Here is a 13,515-nt window from a genome sequence, read left to right as displayed (position 1 = left end):
CATTATATTATTTTGGTTTTACATAGTAGCCTGCGTTCTGCATTTTCCGAGAAGTAGCCCATTGTGTTCATCACATGCATATTCTTGACTTCTTGGATTGTCTGTTTTTGCTTCCCTTTGGTGGTTATGGTTTGTTGGTATGTGTTTTCTACATCTTGTTTGTGTAAGATCTTGGATTTTTCCGTGTATTTGCCTCTGAGAAGATTGATCGGTGTCATTTGAGGTGGGTTTTGGCCGCTACATCGAGTACTGAAGGAAAAAGATAAAATTCTAAGACATGTTTGATGTTTGGGAGCGGGACGTCTTCCTTTGAGGCAGTCATTCCTTTTTATAGCTTTTTTTACCTGTAACTTCTCACCACTGTCGCACATTCTTTGAGAGGGAACTTGCAATAACCACCTACTTCAGCTTCACACTCTTACACATTCCCTTATTCAAGGATACCTTCTGTCTCCACCTTATGGAAAACAATAGCTGGTGCATTACTTCTTTGACTCCAATGAACTTGTCACCAATCAGTAGCTCGGTCTCGCGTGACCGATTTCAATTTCAAAAATGGGTGTAAACAATATCACATTGACACCATGTAGGACGGGCCCAGATGAAGGTTTTCATCGCCTTCTCATTGAGAAGCTTCTAATTTAACTAAGGAATGAAGAGGAGGGAATGAATTTTTGGGAGATACAATACAAGACTTCAGATGTTACCAATACACACAAGAGATTCAAGAAATGATAAGTAAGGGATAGATTTTTGGTAGAGTTAAGTATTGAGACGTTAGCAATACAAGCAAGAGATTCATGTATGTACTTTATAGTATTTTCGAAATCATAGAAGGATCAAAAGAGATTTAGACAATTCCAGGCAAACAAATGTAAAACTACAAGAAAAAAAACAGGAAGAGATAGATAAAACAAAACCAAATCGATGTGGGTGTGTGATGATCATCAGATGATGACAGTAGAAAAATAGAAAGACGATAATAAAAGATGAAAACTCTCTACTAATAAGAATTTTACCAGTACCGATTGCCTTTGATTTAGCTCACAGTGTGAGTATTCCCTATGCTGGATTTCAGGATTCTCGTTTTATAGGCAAAATTTGTATTCAACTTGTTTCTGATTGTGTTACAATATTGGGCTACCATCACCGTACACGTGGAGGGCAGGATACATTTCTGACCCTCCATTGAACCAGTCATCTCTGCTCTGAATTGGCCACCATTTGTATACTCAGACGTTTGGATTTTTTGCTGCTAGATATGCAATCTAAAGTTCAGCCCATCAAATGGACGGTTCCGATCAGTCAACGGTGAGGTTCTCAATAGTCGATATGACTAGCCAACAATCCATATTAAATGGAAAGGTAGAGGTTTCATTTACTAGGCTACTTTACAAATGACATTTGCAATGAGCTCAGCACATTGACAATCTTGGACCCTCATGAACGTTCCATTATAGGACCAACCAACTACGAAGTGCACGTTGGTGATCATGGAATAAATCCTATTTGCCCCACATAGATGCAGTCATATATCACCAAGGCCCTATTATACATTAGGAGATTTGCTAGACACAGGCTCATTTTTTAGCAGATTTTGTCTTGTTCATTTAATTTATTTGAGGTGGATGTTCTCTCCTGCAAAAGCTGTGAAATTACTGCCCAGCAAATCCCCCAAATGCTTTTCATTCCGGTTTTTGTTACACCCGGCAAATGGGTGGAAGAGATTCAGGTGGAATGAGTCGTCTTTCTCAGAATTCAACACAAATTACCATAAATTTTCTCTCGAGTAGTTGGAAATAAAAGAAAGGGGGGCAGAGCTGTGAGTGTTGAACAATACAATTTTCTGTTTGTTTTAATCTACACAATGAAAGAGTGAACCATGCTCACAGAAACCGTTAAACGGAGGGGACTTTATCCGTTTAGTGGGCGTGTTTGTGGGTGTGTGTTTGTGTGTGTGTGTGTGTGTGTGGGAGGGTTCCCTAAATTTGACCCCCTGTAGGGTAATTCGCACGCCTTTAAGGTGAATTATGTGGCAGACTTTAACGTTTTTTCACGTTAAAGGAGTGCGAATAATCCTACAAGGGGTGTGAATTTATCATCATCATCCAAATAGGGGGTTCATTTTATTTTTTCCCACGCCCGTATTTCCAGCCAATATATAATATATCGTATTTAATAGGCTTCTATATTTTGTCCATGCAATTACAATTATAGTTACTACATTCTCCGAATAATTGAAAATTCCTTGAAAAAAAATTAAGCATAATTTAAACTTTAAAAATTCCCACATAATCAGAAACCTCTCATATATTTCAAATTAAATACAAATCTAACAAACACTTCCTTATTCTCTCATACATTATTTGTAATTCTAGTGAGAAACTCAAAATTATTGATAGGACATCACTGCGCATGATATAACCCACAACAGCCCGAGGAACAAAGATAGCATGAGGAGAGAGCTTTAAGCACCTTGCTTCATCCTGTATTGTATCACTTGAGAGAATTCTCAATATCTATCACAAAGCGATACTTCACATCTCTGTTTATTAGCCTTTCAAGTGCTTCATTTATATACTGAATTTCAATGACTTCAATATTCGGGTATATCTTATGGGCCGCGCAGAAATCTATCATTTCTTGCGTGTCTTTAGTGCCACCTGTTATACTTCCAGAAATGGTTTTCATACCTGCAAGATTTATTATGATAACAAATAGTGAGGTTAATAACTGTCTGTTCATATTGAAGAAGAGAGATAGAGAGAAGTTTGATGGGTTCAAGAGTAATGGAGATACCCATATTTAGGCTTGCAGGACTGAGTCTAATTTCACTTGGAAATCCGACTAAGACTAGAACCCCAGTAGTTTTTAGTAGGGACATGTATGGATCAAATGGGTGATCTCCGGATGCACTGTCGATTATAAAGTCTAGGGAGTTTGCCGAGTCCTGCATAGCATTTAAAAATATGATGGCATTACAGCAAAAGCCAGCAGTTAACAGGCCCAGTTCGTATTAGATTTTGAGAATCGATTTTGGGTCCAAAACTGATTGTTTGGCTCAACATTGCATTGAATTGAGTCCAATAGTCAGTTTCGGAGTCAAAATCGATTCTAAAATCTAAAACGAACAGGACCTTATAAATATCTGATGATAGAAATGACTAAAACATCCATGATTCTTGTAAAGAGTGAAAAGGTTGCTCTTCACGTAGCTTGGAAAAAAAAGCACTTCATGTAAATAGTGATGAACTTGCTGAATTCTCAACTGTTTTTTGCAAGAACCATTGCAATACCAACAGAAATTGATGACATTGTTGATTAGAGAAGAAAAAGAGGTGCAGGCTATGTTCAGAATATGGTACATTGTAATTGGTAATATTCTTTGAATTTCTAGATGAAGGGACGAATAGATCAATATTGATGAAAGCTAAACAAATTCTTACTTGATGAATACATGGACAAAACCATAAATAGGAGAAAGGAAAATCAATACCAAATTCTTACTTAAAAGTTAAAACACTAAACATTGATGAAAGCTAAATTAAACTTGAAAACACTCCAGGATGTTTCAAGATGCAATTGTAAAACGTAAGGAGTAGTCCACTTCAGACATCTCAAGAAGTATGGATCAGATTCAAACATGAAAGAAGGATATGCGAATATTACCTCCATCTGCTTTTTGTCAGACGAGACCACAAATTTATCTGCTCCAAGTAGTTTTAGGGCTTCCTCTTTCTTGGACTCACTGGTGCTGAAAACTGTAACATTTAAACCAAAGGCCTTCCCAAACTTCACAGCCATGTGACCTAGACCACCAAGGCCGATCACCCCAAGAGATTTTCCAGGTTGGTTCATCTTATGGCGCATCATGGGAGAGTACACTGTAATTCCTGCGCACAGCAATGGTGCTGCCGCAGCTAATGGGTACCCATCAGGTATTTTAAAGCAGTACCTGTGGATTCAAAACATATACCAATTTTTCCGTGTGGTTCTCTTAGCAGCAGCAAAACACTGATACAATGTCTTAGGGAATAGAAAGTCAAGTATATTAAACATAGAATATGAATGGAAACTTAGCTCAATAATAGAAATGACTTGCCTCTCATGAGTTACAATGTAACTGGAATATCCTCCTTTGGTGATTGTGCCATCGGTGTCAAGGCCGTTGAAAGTGAAGGTGGCTCTCTTAGTACAAACAACTTCTAGACCATCGTTACAATACTCACACTCTCTACATGAATTTACGTATGTTCCAACACCAACTGGGTCTCCAACTTTGAAGCGGTTAACATTGGAGCCAATTTCTTGGACAATACCAACAATCTCGTGACTAAATATAAAACACCAAATATAGACATGAATACATCAGTTTATTGATGAATAAAAATTAATAAAAATATAACCACCATAATATATGAGAAATTCAAGTAAAAAACTCTAGGGTGTGTTAGTTCCAGGAAATATACCCAGGTACCAATGGGTACATCGAGTCTCCAAGTTTATTTCTTGTCCAGGCAACATCGGCATAACATACTCCACAGTGAGTTATTTTCAATGAAACATCATCGCATCCAATGGTCCTGTATGATTTTTCTCCAAGAAGTTAGTTGAGAATCATGAAAGGCATTGTTATTACTTTAACCCCACTACTGTCATTAAATAGCTGTGGCTCAAAATGTTCTAAATTAAATGGCAGTCATGTGCTCGTTGTCCATTGTAAGATACAAACAAATAGCCATCCAAAACTATTCAAAAGCATGGTGCTGTATCATCCTTCCACTAAATTTGGTAAAGTAATAGGCATTGTGATACTTTGCAAAGCCCTTTCAAATTACAAAGCTTGGAAGCATGTAGCCAACTAAAGGATCACTATCTCCAACTAGCAATAAGATTATGTCTCTTCGTATTGATCAAATACAACAAATTAAGATAAGAATCAACATTTGTTGAAACCAAACAGTACAAGTAACATTTCTCTATCTTTTTTAGAATATCTCTTTGGCTACTTTTATTTTTTAAAATATAAGATCTATAACCCGATCACCCACCCAATCCAATATTTATTGAATGTCTGAGCACTCAGAGACTCTCGTGAGTCTGGATACAAAGACAGATCTAAATTCCATAAGTTCTATAAGTGGATTCAGGAGCAGGGAGATGACATTTAAATGACGCGTGGGAAGTCCTATGAAGCATCACTTCAGATTCTTCAAAAGTAAGAAAACACACACACACACACACACACACATAGATTTTCCACGATAAATAAACATAAAAAATTATGAATCAGAACAGGTTGGTAAGAAAAAGTCAGGTGCTAGAAGTCGGAGGTGGGTAACACAGAGATAGAAAGGCTAAGATCAAGAACAATGGTAAAAGTAGGAGCTTCAATATAAAGTTTTTGTCAAACAGCCATATACAAGCTGTAATTTGTAAAAGCAATCACTCTATTTTCAGCATACGATGCCAAAATCCCTATTTACCAAAATATGATGCATTAAAGCTCGCATGCTAGTTTGCGATCTAAGGGGTTCAACTACAAGCTGGCGTCCCAGTTTGCGATATATGTTTTGTAAGAAGTTTAGAGTCATCCCTCTATATACATAGACACTTTGTGTGTCTCGGAGAAAAGAGATTTGAGTCTAAGGGGTTCAACTACAAGCTTAACCAAAACAAAAAGTAAATGATGGTTAACTAGAGAACTTCACAAATTTAGGCAAGAGATGGTGAGATTTTCAGAGTGCTCTTGGACCCACATAAAATAAATAGGTATTTGGGAGTTTAGAATTGCTATAGTATTCATTGTTGTCGTTTACCCTTAGTTTATGATATCATTGTCCATTTGTGTTTTTTTTTCTACAAGCAAACTTGTAATTATAATTTTTCAAATTTTTTAAAATGGTAAAATATCATTGATGAAAAAGAGAAAACACAAAGAACAAAGCCGACTGAGAAGGTTGACCCATGGAGGCAATACAAGAACAATAGAATACAGCAAAAAAGGAAACCTAGGGAGGACGGAAATAAAAAAGCTCCAACTCCTGTCTTCCCAACCCCTCTCTAGCTAGTTTGTCTGCCTCGGCATTAGCCGAACATTTTACATGATGAAAAGACACATTTACACCTCGAATCTGATCCCTAATCTCATCAATCCATGAAGCAAATCTCCAAGGAAAGGTCTTGCTTCCCTTGAGCCACCTTATGACGTTAAGTGAATCCCCCTCCATTATTACCTTAGCCAGATTGGTAGTTTCGGCATATCTGATACCTTGTAGAGCTGTCCTAATTTCTGCCTCGGTAGAATCCGCCTTGCCTATAGGAATCGAAAAGGCCCAAATCGTGGCGCTCTGCTCGTCTCTAAGAATCCCTCCAATCCATGAAGGACCAATTTTACCCAAGCTTGATCCGTCAAAGTTGTATCTGTCTTTCTAGGCTTATATGAGCGTCTTTGTAATGAAGGGGGACCTTCTCAGTCTTCTTTTAATGAATTCTGTTACCAATCCAAAAAAAAAAAAGGACCCTACTCCACACATGATGAGCAAACTTACAATGCAAAAGAAGACGGTCCACCGATTCTCCTGCCTTGATACAAAGAGCACAATGGTCTACCACCATCAAACCAAATCTTTCACATTAATACATAGTGAAAGAACACTCCTAATCAGTAGTAAGGGTGGAACCCGTTGGCGATCATCTAGAATTGAAGTAAGATCAGTAAGGGTAAAGACTATTTTCACCTTCACCCACAGCTGTTTTTTTTTTTTTTTTTTGTCTGTTGTTGTCAGAAAAGTATCAGCAAGAGGAGACCTACTACACTTCCCGTGAACAGAGGTGAATACCATCTAATAGATCTCTAATTTAGAGATATGTCGTGACTTTTTGATAACTTTGGAAGTCCCTTTGGTTGGTTTTTGAACTTGAAGACAACACCAAAAATTGTATAAACTGTCCTCTAATGATAACTATTTACAAAAGAAAACTAAGCTGACTACATCCAATGATTGACGTTCAGAGGATCACCATATATGAGTGGTTGAAGATGCAGCGCTGACCAAATCTTATCCAAGATTTGAGGGCTTTAATCTTCACTACATTGGAGTATTAAAAACCAGCCGGCCCAGAGTAAGCCAGAAAAAATATTAGATGATGCATAATGGAGAATGAAACTAAAAATTGCAGCTTGAATCACTCTGATGGGCCTTAATGATCACTGGAAAACTCTCTTGTTCCTTTCTTTCCACGATGCCCAAATAGTATCTATGAGGCATGGTCTCCATAGCACTCAGCCCCAACAAATTCCTGGGAAAGGGGCCCAAGAGTTAACAACCTCAGCCAGCGATCTAGGGAAGACCCAAGGGAAAATAACCACTCCTTACAGTAGGTCAGAAGACAGTCTCTACTTTATGAATACGAGAAAAGAACCACTCCTCTTTTCCACTTTACTTCCCAACAACCATTGAAACAAATAGGAACAACCTGAGATTTTGTTGAAACATGTTTCAAGTTTCAACCGAACTCCACTAACTACTAAATACCCTTAGACTAGGTATGTAATCCAACTTTAGTTCAACTCTAATAACAGATTTAAGATAGGAACAAGACCATAACCATGCAACCAACCCCTAAAGTTAGATTAAAAGGAAAAAAAAAATACTAGATTATTGAAGGAGACTCCTAAACTGGCACAAAATGTTAACACTTGGCAGCCACTCATCTACATGTTTTTAACACAGGGATCTAATAGTCCAGGGACCAGCGAATTTACGGACCAAGCCACCCATCCTTATTAAAAAAAACGGCTAACCGGAATGGGAGAAATCAAATGAAGTAGGAGGCCATTAGGGATAAAAAAGACAAGGAGTTCCATTGGAGAAAAGGAAAGACGAATACAAGTTTCTTTGTTCTTTCCTTGCTCCACAAAGTAATGCAGAATAAACAGTTTTCACGACGGTGAATGATTAGAGAAAATCACAATATATATATATATATATATATATATATATATATATATATTCCTCTTCCACAAAGTAATTCAGGAGTGCCTGGACATTCGCTTAGCTTTTATGGGTTCCATTTAATGAGTACAGTTCTTAGCACCATTTGCTCAGCTACACAAAATATCCATCAAATGGAAAATAACAATAAAACTATAGAACTAAATATGTTAGTTTACATACCTGCGGCTGAATCTGTATGGTGAGAGAATTCCAGATGGATCTCTTGCCGCCCATCCTAAGCAATTCTCATTTGCACTATCTGTATTCATTGTTATCCTAAAACTGGCCATGAAAACAGTCAATACAAAGGTTAGTGAAGAGGGTACTGGATTTGGATATGCCAAATTTTACATTAATATATTTGAACTTTACAAGCATTCATAGTTTCATACTATCAGGTAGACTATGTGAAACATACTACTTAAGAATCTGACACACCCTATATACTTTAAATAGTATTACAGTCAGTTAAGTTTCTTTCTTATTGTTGAGAACACATACAACAGAAAGATAGAAAGCTTTATGCATGTACATGCCATTATAAATTTCATATTCAACCTTTTCTTCCGTGTTGTCAGATTTGAAAACTTATTATGTGGGATTGTTTATTAGAAAACCTCTCAGATTCATAAGATCGAGAATTTTGCATAAGAGCTTAACTTCTAAACTTTTAACATTTGGTTTTACAAAAAGTAAAATCAAATAAAATCAAATCAAATAAGCATTTGATTCTTTTACAGTCATATACAGGGAAGCCAACATACTACTATGAACATCAAAACTCAAAAACTCTTTAGTGGAATAATCAGAACTATCAATGATACTTCTGACCCTGCAAGCAAAACTTGAGAATCAAATTGATTAGGAAGCCAAAGTTAACATGTTGAGGGTTATTTGGAAGTAAGCTAAATTACAATTTGGGTGCAGTTTGGACCGTTTAAGTTCATTTTATGTGTAACAGTCTATAAACCCAAAAAAAAAAAAAAGACAGACCTCTCAGCTCAACGCAACTCAGATACAATGCTAATTCAAAAGATGATATCTTAAAAAAGCATAAAAACATACATACACAAACTACCTATACAATGAAATACTTAAAGCCGTAGCAAACACTAATTCAGACAATCTGAAAAAAATTCTATGCTTATCCAACACTAGACCTCTCAGCTCAGCATATCTCAGATTCACCCTCAGAAGGAATCTGAAAACCCTCAATGTCATCAATGAGAAAAAAAACCAATTGTGTTAGCTGTAATGGCTATGAGTTGGGGCCATTGGGATGAGGGGTTTCTATCACATTGATATCATGTAGGGTGGGCCCGAATGAATGTTTTCATTACTGTCTCATTGAGAAGCTTATAATTTAACTAAGAAATGACGAATAGGACTTGAATGTTTAGGAGATCCAAGTATTCAGATGTTACCAATACAAGCAAGGGATTCAAGAAATGATGAGTAGGCGATGGATTTTGTGATTCAGACAATTTCAGGCAAACAAATGTAAAACTACAAAAAAACAGACACAACAAAACCAAAATCGATATGGGTGTGTGATGATCAGATGATGACAGTAAAAAAAATAGAGAGCCAATAAAAGATGAAATCTCTACTAAGAAAGGGTGTTTTGGCTTTTACCAATACCGATTGCCTTTGCTTCAGTTCAGACTCTCTTTCTTGTCTCCTGACGGTTTGCTTGAGTTGGGTTTTGCTGGATTTGAGGAGTCTCATTTTATAGGCCAAATTTCCATCGAACTTGTTTCTGATTGGGGTACATGATAGGGCTATCGCCACCGTACACGTTGCTTGTAAGACGGAGGGATAAATTACTGACCGTTGATTCAACCAGTCATCTCTGCTTTAGTTCAATCTCGGACATTGGTTAATCTGCTCAGTCTTATAATTAATAATATGTTTTTTCTTGTTGTTGGATGTGAATATAAAATTGGGTCCATCAAATGGATGGTTCAGATCAGTCAACGGTGAGCCCTCTGTGCCTTGGTGGCCACGCTGCATTGTATTTCGAACACCACTCTTCTCGATATGAATTAGCCAGCAATCCATATTAAATGAAAGGATAAAGGTTTCATTTATCAGGCTACTTTACCATGACATCTGCAATGAGCTCAACACATTGACTATCTTGGATGATCATGAACGTCCAATCCTAGTACCACGTGTACGGTGGTGATTATGTGATAAATCCTATTTCAAATTCAATGAAGCTCCACATAGCGTTCAGGCGGAAGAAGAGAAACAATGAGAAAGAAAATTCCCTCTTCCACGAAAAAGCCTTCATTAATTTCAGAAAAGTTCAGTTTTTTCTTGCCTCAACAACCATACAATTTCTTTTTTATTCCAGGCCTGCTAATAGGTAGCTACCAAAGATGGCATCCTACAAATTGGCTAAAATAATTCAAAAAATAATCTCCTACAAACAACAACTGCTAAAAATAAAGATACTGGGAAATTTATGCTTTTTTTTTTTGAAGTTATAAACACTGGTTCACTTGAAGATACTATACACTGTGAGGAGCAGGTGGCAAATTCTTACATGTAATTACCCACAATGAAAGGATTTGTAGTATTAGGGCATTCATTAGACGGTCAGGTCGGGGCAACTGTTTAATAGTATTTCAATAAGGTCTTGGATGTTGTGCACATTTTGCAAGACTTGTTCATAACACGTCCATCAAGAGACACACCACGAGCCATCCTTGATAATCTGAGATTTATGACGTATTTTAAGGTGCTCTCACATTAGCTATGTAGTAGGCATATGTTTACAATGATGGTTGACATTTGAATGTATATATTCTATGATTGCATCTGTGCAATTGACGGAACATACATTCTTGCTAAAGCGACTCCCAAAATTCAACCCAGATTTTTTGGTCGTAAGCAGTGGCCGTCTCAAAATGTGCTAGTCGCATATGACTTCGACTTAAAGTTTACTTACGTCTTGGCTAGATGGGAGGGACCAATATTAGACTCTAGGGTATTAGCATCTGCTATAACCCAATGGAATTTCTTGTTTTCAAGGTAATAGTGTGCTGCTGGTAAGGGCAGACCGAAAACAACTTGGGTAGAAACAATGAGGAGAGACTTGATAGCTAGAAACATAACAGAGAACATGACCTTAGATATGATAGAATGGAAGAAAATGATCAACATCGAAGAACCCAACTAGAGCCAGGAATAAAGCCGGGTAGATTCCTTCTTCATGAAATTTTTCTAAAGGATTCATTTAGCCGACCCAACTAGTTTGGGACAAAGGCTTTGTTGAGTTGAGTTGAGTTGAGTTGAGTGTGCTTATTATTTACTCCATATTGTTAAATGGTGTGGGTTAAAAAACTTACATATAATCCATCATATAAATGTAGGGAAGTTTTTATCTTGCTGATGTTGGGTGCCTTAATTCCAGTCCGAGGAATAAGTTACCATCTCAATATGATTAGAGGGCGGAGACCATAAAATCCGGAGGAGTTGTTTAATCATAGGCGTTTATCGCTTAGGAATGTAATCGAGTGTGCTTTCGATATCCTGAAGAAGTGATTCACCATAATAAATTAGGAACCCATGTACTCATTTGAAAGGCAGATTGACATAGTATTAGCATGTTACTGCGCCCACAACCAAATAGGAAGGGAGAAGCCAAACGATTCATTCATTCAGATTGTTGAGTCAGAGTTGGCATCGAGAGCAACTGAAGTCGATGAACCGCCAGTTACATTTCCAGCTATTTCTAGGGCAGAAGAGTAAGATAGGGCAATAGAATTCAAACTGGAATCATGAATGATATGTGGAATGATTTTCAGGGATGATGTCACATTAGAACATCATCCTGTCAAATTTTACTTGAAAATGTAACTTTGTTATGTTTGTTTGGCTACTCATTAGGTTGAGGTGGAACTTCTATTACTTTGTTATGTGTGTTTTGCTATCATTAGGTTGATGTGAAACTATTACTTGCAACCATACGTTGATGCGGAACTTTAGGAATCTGTCTTGAAATTAGCTCTGTTTGGCTTATTTGTTCATAACCATACGTTGATGTTTGTTTTGCACGTATTTCTTATGGTACAATGAATCTACCTTGAAATTAGTTCTGCTTGGCTTATTTGTTGGGTTGTAATGATTTTTTGTATTCATTTCAATGATTTTTCTATGAGGCAAATCTGATTTCCTCCAAGATTTCATTGTATTTTTTTTATTCTTGTTGTACGCCCCAAGCTTTTGGGAAAACTTGGGAAGAAAGACATTGTATCCCTCTTATCCTTTTTAGTGGATCTCTCTCGAAGTTTGTCTCTTGATTTTTCCTGTCACATAGGAGGGTCTTCCACGTTAAATCTTGCGTTCTTGTTTGTGCTAGGTGGGTTGTTATTGTGTACTTTGTGGATTCATGTTCTTGGCTAGTTTCTTGATTCATAGATAGAATGGGAAAGTTTATCTTTTCGGGCCATCCGTATTTCCTTGACACCTTTTGGCTTCCCTACATTGGTAAATTGACAGTAGTTAAGCTGTAAGAAAAGGTAATCTTAAGTCAGATTAACATCATTGTTACAGTTGACAGTTGTTAATTTGGGATTTGGCATGAAGACTCTTTATATTTTCGTTCATCTAGTTATTTTTGTCAGTAATACAGCACCGGGGTTGGTTTTTATTTGGACTTTTGACGTAGTAAGGTTCCTCACCTTTGGGATAGGCTTTCATGTGTGCCATTTCCCTAATCTGGAGATGGATTTGATTGTAATGTAGGGTGTTGATCAGTATCAATTTATATTCTTTGCTTGTGTTTTAAAGTATTTCTTCAAATGGGCAAATCATACAAACTCAAGGGCAAATGGGAAAGAGGGAAGAAGAGGAGATGCCTTCTTTTTCAATTGTTTTCATTTATTTCCTGTTTTTTAGGTCAAGTTTGGCAACCATGAGTTTTTTTCCACAGAATATTATCTTACCCAATGGCTCAGGGATGCCGGGGATGGGTAGACATGTGAGGGACTAAGTGAGGAGAAATTTGCGGTGGTATATGTCTTGGCATTGAATGTATTTATAGAGAAATTTAGTAAGGAGTATTTTTATGGAAATAAACGCACAGAAAAAGTAGTTTTATTGAGGTCTCCATACCCCAAAAATCTTCTCCATGTTGTGATCCTAATCCTTCAATTTGTTGAGGTCTCCATACACTTGTTTTTTGAGCATTCTTAGCCTTTGAGTTTATCCTATGGAAAATAGTTTTAGGCACGGCCTATCTACAACAAATACCAATAAATGAATAATTTAGATGAGGGAAATGACATCCCCCCCCCCCCCCCCCCAAATGGATAAAATCTCCCCCTTTAACGGTTTCTGTGAGAATGGTTCACTGGTTGAGGATAAATGCATCCCCCTTAACGTTTTTCTTTTCCTTCAAAACTTAACGGATAACGTTGAAGGGGGGGATTTTATCCGGGGGGGGGGGGGGGAGGATATCACTTCCCTTTGGCTTTGTTTGGATGCCAAAAAAGTGGGCATTTTT

At 37.2% G+C, this 13,515-nt stretch overlaps 1 protein-coding gene across 2 annotated transcripts; it reads right to left on the bottom strand.

Moving 5' to 3' along the window:
- Nucleotides 1–2,284: 2,284 nt before the first annotated feature.
- LOC143887940 (putative cinnamyl alcohol dehydrogenase 1) lies at nucleotides 2,285–9,786 on the bottom strand. 2 transcript variants are annotated; one of them, XM_077392182.1, is made up of 7 exons: nucleotides 9,636–9,786; nucleotides 8,181–8,282; nucleotides 4,470–4,583; nucleotides 4,103–4,333; nucleotides 3,670–3,955; nucleotides 2,800–2,950; nucleotides 2,285–2,693 (listed from the first exon to the last, which is right to left on the bottom strand). In XM_077392182.1, exons 2-7 carry the CDS (start codon nucleotides 8,267–8,269, stop codon nucleotides 2,497–2,499), a joined length of 1,068 nt encoding a protein of 355 aa, XP_077248297.1. In that variant the 5' UTR covers nucleotides 8,270–8,282; nucleotides 9,636–9,786; the 3' UTR covers nucleotides 2,285–2,496. The 2 variants fall into 2 exon arrangements, with proteins under 2 accessions (XP_077248297.1, XP_077248298.1); XM_077392183.1 differs by having other exon boundaries at nucleotides 9,642–9,694.
- Between the last annotated feature and the right edge of the window lie 3,729 nt (nucleotides 9,787–13,515).

The sequence above is a fragment of the Tasmannia lanceolata genome, unplaced genomic scaffold (genome assembly GCF_043159265.1).
Source record: "Tasmannia lanceolata isolate RefF3 unplaced genomic scaffold, GAP_Taslan_0.1 ptg000012l, whole genome shotgun sequence".
Taxonomy (NCBI): Eukaryota; Viridiplantae; Streptophyta; class Magnoliopsida; order Canellales; family Winteraceae; genus Tasmannia; species Tasmannia lanceolata.
The sequence above is the reverse complement of the archived record's forward strand: the minus strand, read 5'-3'. Positions and strand labels throughout refer to the sequence as shown.